Source organism: Caretta caretta, chromosome 15 (assembly GCF_965140235.1).
Source record: "Caretta caretta isolate rCarCar2 chromosome 15, rCarCar1.hap1, whole genome shotgun sequence".
Taxonomy (NCBI): Eukaryota; Metazoa; Chordata; order Testudines; family Cheloniidae; genus Caretta; species Caretta caretta.
This window is the reverse complement of record NC_134220.1, coordinates 21,668,899-21,681,153: the sequence shown is the minus strand read 5'-3', so window position 1 is coordinate 21,681,153 and position 12,255 is coordinate 21,668,899. Positions and strand designations below refer to the sequence as shown.

The 12,255-nt window shown below is 42.9% G+C and overlaps 1 protein-coding gene across 20 annotated transcripts in view; it reads right to left on the bottom strand.

Annotated features, from left to right (window-relative positions):
• Positions 1-12,255, bottom strand: part of RIMBP2 (RIMS binding protein 2) — a 289,653-nt gene that overhangs the window by 45,638 nt on the left and 231,760 nt on the right. For all 20 annotated transcript variants that reach the window (XM_075120006.1, XM_075120005.1, XM_075120007.1 and 17 more), the window contains 2 exons: positions 10,455-10,564; positions 6,755-7,567 (listed from right to left, as the gene is read on the bottom strand). In XM_075120006.1, coding sequence (XP_074976107.1) covers positions 6,755-7,567; positions 10,455-10,564 — 923 coding nt within the window. The remainder of the gene's footprint in view (positions 1-6,754; positions 7,568-10,454; positions 10,565-12,255) is intronic.

Sequence of the window (12,255 nt, the reverse complement as noted above, 5' to 3'; positions counted from 1 at the left end):
CACAGCTATTAAAGTATATGCACCGCATTGTAATATCTTCAGAAGCTGGTTTCTTGAGTTTTTATACTGTACCTAATTTCATGTGAATGACTGATTACGCTAATAACAAATTCATTGCTAAAATTAAGAGCGGTTTTCCCTGGGAACATTTGTCACTGAGCAGTTCCATTATCAGCATCAAAGCACAGTGGCAATTCATTTTAAGGGACAATGATGAGCATACTTTTATTTATTTTAACGTAACATCAACACTTTCAAAGAGCTTAACTAAACAAAGGCACTAGGGTGTGAGAGGAGAAGAAACAATGGAATGATATAAAATACATATGGGTGATACACAAATATTTGTGGCAGGTGTTTACTGATCAGGACATGCCGTTGAGTGAGGCATGGGTTAAAGCAGCAGATCATAAGTTTATTAAGATAACACTGAGAAGGAGTGCTAGCTGCCTCATTTCCTCAAACTCTCATATACCAGGCATTTAACTGAGTCCAGTGCAGGAGTTACAGGAGTTACAGTCCCATCATATAACCCATAACTCAGGATAGACTCTCCTGAGCCTACCTTGATGATTAAGGTTACTTTTCTGAATCCTCTCACCCTTTGCCCTGCTAGAGAGACAGAGGGTACCAAAGAGGGACCTTCGTCTGTGAAGATTTCAGGTCTCTCCTCTCCCACAGGCTCAAGGTCCACCAACAAAATTCCATGTGTTTTAGTTCTGGGAACTGGCCCTTTCGCCTTTCATCCGCACTGGACAGTGGCTGCAAGTTGCGATGAACTAAACATTAACTAACACAAATGACTAATGCCTAAATCCTACTCCTATTTAATCTAACTGTGCCTCCTAGAAGCTGACAGGTGAAAAAACCCACCAGACCGCTGCCAATTTGGCCCCAATGGAAAACTCCTTCTTGAACCTAAAATTGGTGATTGGTCAGACCAGATATCCTAAAAACACAGGTTTCAGAGTAGCAGCCGTGTTAGTCTGTATTGGTTAGTCTCCAAGGTGCCACTAGTATTCCTTTTCTTTTTCCTAAAAACAAAGTTCCTATACTAGATGACATGGAGGGAAGGTGGGGCAGGCAGCTAAAGTGGAGCAAGAAGAGCAAGAGGCTCCAAAAGATCCGCCAAAGGTTTAAATTAAAGGAGGGGAGGGAGCAAAGGACCAATCAGTGTTTAAATTTAAGCACATGCTTAAGTGCTCCGCTGGACCAAGAACTAAAGACCAACCTTTGCAGCACTAAAGAGTCACTTAAAAAGCTGTTGACCAGATAAAGAGGATGTGTATTTTCAAGCATTAACCATGCAAGCATATGACTTTTTGTGCTATGACCGGAATCAGTGAGGGGCAGCCTCTCTTGGTCCTGTATTTGAAGGCAGTTGCCCTCTGCTGCTCTGGAACGTGGCTGGTTGCCTTGTTCAGCTTGCTAAGAATTCACATAGCACATTTTTTTCCCCTTTTTAGTTTCCAGAAAGTTTCTTGTTGCATCATCTGTGATCAGCTGTAATGACCACTATTATCCCGTACAAGTGGTTTTCCCTTGAGAGGGTACACACTACTGATCAGGGCAGGAGAGCGTGAGGCTTTCCAACCTTCCAAGAAAGTAACACCATCTATTCACCAGTAGGCACCTTTGAAGCCCTTTGGAAAATGCCAGCATGAAAGTTAACAGCTGCCTGTGGCCATTTATGCTGTGGTTCACTCTGCACTGTCTATTAAAACTGACATTCGCTATGGCAGCACTAGACCCTGGGACACCTACTCACACATATGTATCTTTCCTCAAAGTAGCACAATAACAATGTGCCATTCAGACAAACTATCTTTATTACTTTCTCAGCATCTTTTAAAATAATCTTTGAAATACGTTCCTTAACACTATAGATCATAAGGTTGTGGTTTAGGTGGGGGAACAGTCCAGGGTCACAGAGTAAATCAGTACATATAAGATGGTAAGAACAGCCCTATTAAGACATCTGACTTTCTTTCCATCCATGTTCGCTTTCTCCTCCTTTTACCTGGGGTTTAGAAGCAGGGAAACATGGTTGCTTACTGCTGGTAATACCTGCAAGAGAAAAACATGGAACATGCTGTAATTTTAACTTCTATTTCTGTCCCTTATTTCACAGAGATCTCTCCCTTTGTTTCAATATCTATAATGCTGAAATTCAAGAACCAAACTGTTAGCTGTTCATCATGGGCAATTTTACTTCACTGTGAAACAATCAGAAACTGACATGGATTTGCAACAAATGCCCCTGGTTGGGTCATCTGCTGCGACTGACCCTGGGGCACCTGGATCTCAAAGCATGAGTTTTTGCTGCCTGTTAGCTCCTATGCAGTAGCTGCCTGAAACCACTTTACATGATCTAGCCACTAAGGGGAGACAAAGAGCTACACGGGCTTAGAGCCGGACACGTAGTGTCATCAGCACTGAGTACAGTGAAATTTGGTGATCATTTTCACCAGGGATGTCTCTCAGGTGCGGAAGGGTTGGTAAATACTGATGAGGCCCCCTAGCCACTAACTGGCCTTATCCGATTCCCATTCAATGACTTCAACTGATGCCATGTAGGATCAGGTCCAGTGAGCTACATACAGTCCATATAATTTCAAACACATCTGGGGCTTTTTAAAGCAAAACTGGACATTAGGATAAAATGCACAAACCTTCCATTCTGACATTTTCTATTTTGATACAATTATTCCACACAGCCCTAAGTGTCACATGCCAAGTTTCTTCCCCTTGCTGCAATTTACTCTCCTTGGTTGTTGAAAGTACCATAATCATAGGCACCATCACAGCATGCTTATTTGGCTAGCTTTGTATAGCATTTGGGACTGGGAAGTTGTCTCTAAGTGGGTCTCTTCAATGTATACAGTCCTCTTCCTTGCTGTGTTTTGTGGGTGAACGGTCAAGCTACCTTCTCTTCTTTCATTGGTCTTTATGATGAAAAGAGAAATAATGGGAACACTTCAGATTGCTAAAGAAATGGACTGTACTCAGTTACTGCTGTAGAGAAAATGGTATGGGGATATCTGTGGGCTAAATCTCCTCAGATCCTTCATTCTGACCCCATCCTTACTTAGGGTATGTGTACACTTAAATCGCTACAGAACCACGCCTGCAGCACTGCTGTAGCATAGACTCTCACTGCAGCAACGGGAGGGGTTCTGCTGTTGCTATAGTTAATCCACCTCCCTCAGAGTCGGTAGCTAGGTCAATGGAAGAATTCTTCCGTTGACCTAGCGCTGTCTACACCAGGGCTTAGGTCAGTATAGCTGTGTCTCTCAGGGGTGTGGATTCGGAGGAATAGCTACGCCGCTGTCAATTTTCAAGATAGATCAGCTCTCAGGCAAATTCCTACACTTCAACAGAAATTTGCCTTAGTAAGACAAAGTAAAAGCCAAGGAAGGCCCTCGGGATTTGGACCTATACTATTAAGCAGAACTTTCTTCTGTTTATGTTCAGCATATGAAATACAGATAATGTTGAGAGAGTGACTTGAACTCACAAAGCAAAACAATTCAGAGTTGAACCTGAAACTATTTCTCTGCTAATAGAGCTTGCAATGCACCACATACAGAGGTAACAATTCCCCCTTGGGAAAGTATGTCTGTGTTACCACCAGTAATGTCATTGGAATTTACACACCTGCGCAGAGAAGGGTTGGATGATGCCACACACTTACAAGCCGAAATCCTATGCCAGTATGATGCCATGATATGGTCCATAGTATGTAACTCACTATGATAGTCAGCCAGGCAGGGGCCACAGCATCCAGATGTACTAATTCAGAGCATCACCTGGGCAGCCTCTGCTGGCTCCTGTAGAGCAGAGGTTCCTCAGCTTTTTTTGCTGCACCCGCCCTCTCCATGGGAGTTGCATAACCAACCCGTCTGGGGCACAAACTGGCTCAGCAAGGGGAGCTGACAGCTCACTCCCAAGGAGGTGAGAGGACCCAGCTGGCTCCATCCCCGGAGAAGCCCATGGCACAGCAGCATGGAACGGACTGGGGCTGGACTCTGCAGCCTCTATTCCTCCTGCCCAGAGCCACTCACTCCCATGGGCTCGGGAGGGTTTAAATGACATGAGGCTGCAGCTGGCCAGGTGTCCGGGCCAGGGCAGGGCAGCAGCAGGGAGAGCCAGCAGGGAGTCCCCAGCAGTCAGAGAGGGAAAGAGGTGAAGAGCAGCATCTAGGATGGGCAAGACTGGGTTGTCGTCCCCCGTCCACCGAGTACTGGGGGGACACTGTTCATTCTCCCTGCTGCATACCCTGCCCGAACAGCCCCTAGCTCCACCTTGCACCTCCTGTTAGCCTCCCCGCCCCAGGCTGTGCACCACACAATATAAAAGGCAGTGCAGTAGAGTTTACATCTGCCAGTCCCTCTCCCCTCCTGCACAAGGCACAGACAACGCTGCCACCTGCCCTCCCACAGCAATAAATGCACACTCCAGCACAGCTGTCCCTGTGAGCGTACGGGTGTGCATAATACACCCCCCGCAGGAAGGTTGGGAGGTGGGAAATCAAGTCCAGTGTTTGTGGAAGTGACCAAAGAGTCCAAGCCGTCTTTTATGTTACTCTTTACAAGCTACCAAAATGATTTAAAGCTGCATTTCTTACAACACAATTCATGCCTGAGCTGAGGATATTTTTGTGCAAAGTTATAAACCAATGCACTTTCAAAACGGTTGAGTTACAATCCTACTGGCAGCCTACCCGGCACCGCTATTATCCTGCATGTCTCCTTATACGTAAACCGAGGGGGAAAGACAGAATCGACTCCAGTTACTTTGCGGAAATCTTATCACAACAGGCAGTCAATCAAGTCACAGAACAGTACATGCCATTGGACTGAAATTTCACTCACCATGAGCCACATGTAGTCCATCTCTCCTCTGAACCGCATCTAAGGCAGTCAGTCCTCTGAAAGTCTAAGTAGATGAGGAGTTCTCTCTTTGCAAATGGCTCCTTCTAGTAGGTAGATGAACGAAGGAAAGCAACTGCATTGCAGTGCAGGTGGATTGTTGCTATTGTCTTTGTTAGTGGTGTTCCTCACTGGGGAGGTGTTTGAATTCTTTCAGATATTGTTGGCAATGATCTCTGGATCGTGCTGCTGCTCACGTCACACATACAATTGATGCTGTGACTGTGTGTTACATCATTTCAGCTTCATTTCTGAACCATTCCTTGGTCTCCTTCAGTTGCTGGGGCAAGTTTGATAATGTTGCTCAAACGTTGGTAATCGAACACAACATGGAATAACACAGCCAACTACCCCTGGCTTTTTAAAGTCTGTCAGATTTATTAGCTTTAAAAATTCAAGTTGTGCCTGTGGACAGGGCCCCAGACGGGAATCAGGAGAGCTGAGTTCTACTCCCTGTGCTTCTGCTGACTAGCTGCATGATCTTGGAAAACAGTTAGCATCTCTGTGCTTCAATTTTCCCTATGGGAATAAAGATACTGACCCACCTTTGTAAAGTGCTTTCAGATCTACGGCTGAAAAGCACTACAGAAATATTATTAACTGTAAGCAAAGAAAATGGCATTAAAATTGGTAGCTATTCACATTTCTATAGGTCGATCACTTAGAAACCCAGGGAGGTTATTCTGTGCAGGCGCTGAACGTGCAGCATAAATGAACACAGTACTTATGGGCTCAATGATGATGATAAACTTGGCTGTCTCTAATTTATGATCTGGCAGGAGTATCTTCCTGAAACACCTCAGTCTCTACACAGAGGAGTGGACAATGGTGTAGTAGCTGGACAGGGATGAACTAGAGATGCCCTACAAGGATTTTTCCATCTCTAATTTCTAGGCTTCTATAAAATGAAACATTGTCTACTACATTTTAATACTGTGGGCCCGTTAAGCTCAATTAGCGGAACCACTAAGGTGAGCAACTGTTACTTCATGTAAGGGTTGCAGAAACAGGCCTTAGGGTTAGGAAAATGTTGATGGACAAGACCCCTGTAATTCTAATATCACAAGTATTTTTCAATTACTAGGAGCTTTGTACCAATCTGAACCAGAGCCGTAGGTGCAGAAAACAGTTCAAACGTTATCCATTTTTTTAAAATGATGATCTCTTTAATATCAGTTAGTATTTACTTCTCCTCCAATCCCTCACAGAAGTCATGGCACAAATAACTGCAGGATTATGCAACTTGGCATACTCCAATTATGCTAATTTACCACTCTTGGCAGTGAAGTATTTTTAGTAACATAACAGAAATCTCATTAGAAAAGCGATTATCACTGTGAGATGCCAAGGTTCAGGAGCTTTGTTGCAAGCCACTCAGCTCTTGTTTGTTACTTAAGATGTGCAAAATGTATTTACTTAATAAATGTCTGATTTTCATTTTCTAAAATCACAGATTAGTTAAAACCCATTAAGTTCAGTGGAATCAGACCAACTTTAGATCATTATTAATAAAACCTGCTGACTTTTCAGTGCATTGAGACTGAGAAATATGTGATGGTACACACAGTGTTCTAACAACAAGGGCGAACTACGGCCTTGCTGCAACTGAATCTACATGGGCAGCTCCAAAGGCAGGATCATGGTCTATACTATTAATTAATATACAACAGTGGGAAGGAATGCTTTACATTACTATTTTTGTGCATGAGGAGGATTCAGAACTTCAACACTAAAGGAGTTTTATTTGGACTAGTCTTGGTGCACCTGGCATTTCTAGAGCAATTGTATTGCAAAGTTAAGGGACAGGAAAAAAAATATCAAACCTGCTGGCAATGTAGAAAATTCCACAAAGGCTTCCTTTTTTTCCCGTTGCTCCAGAGGAAGCTGCCAGGGCATCTGATGGGGCTTTGCCATGACCTTCACCTTGTAGGCCATGTTGGGCTTCAATTTAAAAAACTGGTACTTGTAGCTAGCAGACTTGACAATGTCGAACTCTTCTTCATTCAGAAAGATCACGTGACTGTAGTTACTATTGGTAGGAAGCCAGGACAGCTCAGCGGAAATCTGGGTTATGTTGTCCACCTTAAGATGAGAGGGTGCTACAATTACATCCTTCCCAACTAACAAAGTGCACAGTAGCTCATCTGAGGTACCCCTGCTCGTAATGCTCTGAATTGATATTCGGTATGTGCAAGTAGCAGTGTTAAGTTTTTCTATAAGAGCTTTAGTTCTGCTTCCAAAGGACACATTCATCCGTATTTCTTTGTCGACCAGGACATTGTAGCTATTAATGGTTCCCCATCCAGGTGGCACTACTGGTGGCTCCCAGCCCACAATAACACTTTTGGCTAGTTGTTTAATAAGGGTGATTTTTCTAGGATAAGGCACAATGTCTTCTCCAATTTCATCAATGTTCATATCAAGAGTTCCCGTGCCATTGTTGATTACACTGGACTCTATGTGACTCGGCGGATTGAGCTCCAGTAGACTATCTCCTTCCAAAGCATGACCCGAATGGTTGATAACATTCTGATCCTGCTCGCTGCCTACGGTGCTTGACAAACGGGACTCATTATCTTGAACGAAATCCACAAAGTTTGAAGGGACCAGTCCTCTTTGTCCATCTAGAAGTTCACCTGGTGAGAAAGAACAACCCAAATATCATTTGCAAAAGAACACTCCTCTCACACTACTGGCCAAGCTGTCTTCTAGAGCAGTGCTTCTCAAGCTATCTGATGTGGGGGACCGGCAATTTTTTTTTCCAATGTGTGCGCAGACCAGCAGCCGATGGCTCACGGACCGGCACTGGTCCACAGACCACCACTTTGAGTAGCGCTGTTCTAGATGACTCTCTCCTCTGGTAGTGTTGGGTTGAAGAAGTACATTAAATAATATGAAATACTGTAGATCAGTTTTATTAGGTGAAGATGAATTAAATCAAAGCTTTGCTATTAAAATCCCGTTTAAAGGTATAAGCAACCATATTTTGCGTTGCAGGTCATTGCAAGGCACAGAGAGGTCCCTGGTGAACAACGGGTTAACTGCAGCTCAGATGTCCTCCTTCCCTGGCAGAGAGGCTCAGAAAAAGTGCCTTAAGAGGCTGGTTGTGAAAGTCTGCTTTCTCAGACAGGAATCAAACGACTACGTTGAACTCCAAAGATAGGGCGTTTTCTGTTTATGCTTCTTTTGCTTTTTGCTCACTTACTTTGCTCTCTTGCTACAGACATTATTCTTTAAGAAAAACAACTGTTTTGTTCTGCTGAGTTACTGATCCAGCTGAGAGTTCCAAGTGGTTATAAAACTCAGTAGAATACTGCTAATATCCATTCCCCAAATACACTCAGCCTGGAATCTGCACACTAAAGCAGATAGCCTCTCCGCACCTCCCATCAAAGGTTCAATAGCAGTGTCCTTCATATTACAAAGACTCCATTACTGTTACGCAATTAAACCACGTGCTAATCATTTTCACTGAAGTCCATGAGAATCTCAGGCATACAACACAACCCAGGATTCAAGCAACACGAACAGGATTATTTGATCTCTCATATTGTGAAGTTGCTTTGAATTTATTATTGTGTGTCTTTCAGTAGCCCTGAGAGGCCTCAGCTGAGATCAGGGCCACGTAGCTCTAGGCATTGTAGAATTACACAATAAGAGACGATCCTTGTCCAAAAGAGCTAAAAGTCCAAATAGACAAGACAGACAAAGACTGTATCATCGTCCCTATTTTAGAGGTGAGTAAGTAAGGCACCGAGAGCCTAAGAGACATACCCTGAGTCATCCAGGGAGTCTGTGGCAGAGCCAGAAATTGAACCCAGGTCTCCTGAGTCCCAGTCCAGTGCCTTGACCACAAGGATTCATTTCAATGGGGACCCCTGATTGCATGTGTAGTCATATTTGTATACGAGCATGTCTCAGCGACTGCTAATTGGATTTCATTAGTGAAATACCGCACATTGGTGGGTCTTTCTGAGTTCAAAATGTGTATTAGCAAAAGTCTATAGTTTTCATTTAGGCCACCAAATAATCTGTTTTGTCACTAGCTAATACTGGGTTATTTGAGGTACAAATGAAGTTGATATATTTAGATAATGAAATTACTTATCAACTGGTTTATCATTGTTAATGTTCACGAAACACATGCCCAGCCTTAAATGTAGGTATTAGGGAAGCAAGTTAAAAAGTGGATCAACATGTGTTGTCTCGTACATACCTTCCCATGGGAAGCAAAAATAAAAGAAACCAAGGCCCCAGTTCTGCAGGACACAATCACGTATGTAATTTTCCTGATATGCAATCCCACTGTAGTCAATGAGTATGTCTACACCGCAAGGTAAGCCCAGGGTTCAAACTAAGGCTCAAGCCTAACCTCTCTTCTGTCTACACACAAACCACACTAACCCAGGGCTCAGACCCCAGGTCCCATGGGGGTGATGGGCCTGAGCCTGAGTCAAGCCAGGACTCAGGGTTCAAACCCTATTGCTTTGCAGTTTAGATGCAGCCCCACTGTTCTCATAGGCTGTAGGTTGGGAGTCCAACAAAAGTATTCCACAATCCTATGGGCTGACTTTCTTTGTCCTCTGGACAGTCGAGTTGGTGGACAGTCAAGTTTTCCCACACTGCACCACAAACAAAGGGTTAGAGCAGCCACATCTTGGGAGGGCACAAGGAAGTCTGGGATATGGGTTGTTGGACTCAGGCCTACACAACGCAGTATAGATGTTGGAGCCTCAGGTTGGGACTAAGGGTTCAACCATTTCTAACTAGAGTTACAAATAAGTGTAGATGCTCAAGCCATAGGTTAACAAACCCAGAGTCTGCTAACTTGAGTTTTACTAAACCTGGAATTACAGTGTAGACATACTCAACGAGGCTACTTATCTTAGCCAAGCTATGCATGCACACCAGTGCTTTGCAAGACTGGGTCACAAGAACCTTTATCATATTGCTTAAGTTGTCAATTCAGAAAAGTCATTGCGTGCTAATGATGTTTGATATCTGCCACACTGCTCAAGACTACATAAGCTTAAGTGAAGAGCAGCCATCTGTGGAAAAGATAAGATATGAAGTCGATGTTGCAGGGAGCAACTTCAGAATGAAAGGGAATGAAAAGTAAACAGTATTCAAGGGTCGTTAATCTATTCGTATCAAACGGCTACTTGCCACCTCATTCCAAGATGACTTTTTATCAGTGTGTAGCAAGAGGAACTTCTACATAGATTAGAGGAATCAAACGTTCACAGCTTGAGGAGAGTCAAGGATCTTTGAGGCAAAAACTGAAATCTCACTAAGCTTTCTTGTCAGCACAAATCTTGCCAAATAGGAAATGCTGATGGTTCACGGAGTCTTATAAATTAGCTATAAGTGGAAGGAGCTGCTTTGCTGGTGTGTAAATTCTCTTAATTAAAGGGATGATGATGGGGGACTTTAGCAATTGATTTTGGTCGTAGATTAATCAGTATGGGAGTTACATTGTTTCAAATCAACATAAACTAATAAGAAGATATATATAAACAAAACCTTCATAGAAGCCATCTTCATCCATGTCTCCATACACATAGAGGTATTTTCCTGCTGTAAGGGGGAGCTCTGCTTCTGGATTTTCATTTGGTCCATCAAACGGGTTGTAACTGCAGTGAAGCATAGATGGAAACTTCATTCAGGCAATGAGTGTTTTGAGTGAGTTACAACCCACACACCACTGAATAATAATCGTACAGCAGAATGTAGTTCTAAAAACTGCACATGAGAGTAGCTGTAGAGTCCCATCTTCTTGCCTCACCTTTTGAAATACATATTTTGGCAGGGAGCCTAGAGGAGTGGAGTCCCCTTTACATTACATTATTATTGTTATTTATTATTTGTATTACTATGGCACCTAGGAGCCTTAGCCATGGATTAGGACCCCATTGTGCTACGTGTACACAGAAGAAAAAGAGGGTCCCTACCCCATAGGGCTTACATAAGAATGGCCACACTGGGTCAGACCAATGGTCCACCTCAGCCAGTATCCTGTCTTCTGACAATGGCCAACGCCAGATGCCAGACAGGTAACAAACAGAACAGGGCAATTATCGAGCTATCCATCCCCTGTTGTCCAGCCTCAGTATCTGGCAGTCAGAAGCTAAGAACACCCAGAGCAATGGGGATCCATTTTGTTTGTTTTATACCTGCTGCCTATTAATTTCATTTCATCAGGTGACCCCCGGTTCTTGTGTTATGTGAATGGGAAAATAACACTCTGCCTTATTCACTTTCTCCATCCTACTCATGACTTTATAGACCTCTGTCATACTTCTCCTTAGTCTCTTTTCTAAGATGACCAGTCCCAGTCTTTTTAATCTCTTCTCCTATGGAAGCTGTCCCGTCCCCCTTATCATTTTTGTTGCCCTTCTCTGTACTTTTTCCAATTCTAACATATCTTCTTTTTGAGATCAGGTGACCAGATCTGCACACAGTATTGATTTATATAGTGGCATTATGATATTTATTCTCTTATCTATTACTTTCCTAATGGTTCCTAACATTCTGTCAGCTTTTATGACTGCCGCTGCACACTGAGCAGATGTTTTCAGAGAACTCTCCACAATCTCTTTCTTGAGTGGTAACAGCTAATTTAGACCCCATCATTTTGTATGTACGGTTGGGATTACGTTTTCCAATTTGCACTACTCTGCATTTATCAACACTGAATTTCATCTGCCAGTATGTTGCCCAGTTTTGTGAGATCCCTTTGTAACTCTTCACAGTCTGCTTTGGATTTAACTACCTTGAGTAGTTTTTTATCATCTGTAATCTTTGCCTCCTCACTGTTTATCTCTTTCCAAATAATTTACCTAACTAACCCTTTTAGGCGCCTTTGAATATCCCAGCCTATGTCTTTACTGAATTTTAAAACAACTATACAAAACCTTATATGGGTCTTTTTCTAAATCATCTCTATCAGGATCTGCTAATTTTCATGAATTACTCTTCTCCATAAAGCAATCAATTATAGCAAAGTCTGACTCAAACTTAGAGAAAAGCTTTTAGAAGGCATAAAGCATTTATCAGATATTTTCACTACATTATGAATTGGCAAATCATGCTGAACATCCATGATGGACAATCATGCTTGTAATAATTCCTTGAAATTCTTGTGCTCTTAGTAGGCCACCAAACAGTTTATACCTTTGCATCCATCAGAACTTCAGGATTAAGGGAACATTAAGGGTCCAATACAAAGCCTACTGAAGTTGACAGATATCTTTCAAAGGGGGCTTTGCATCAGGCCTCAACCCCTCCCCTCCCCAGTATGCATCTGTGTACATACATAAAATGA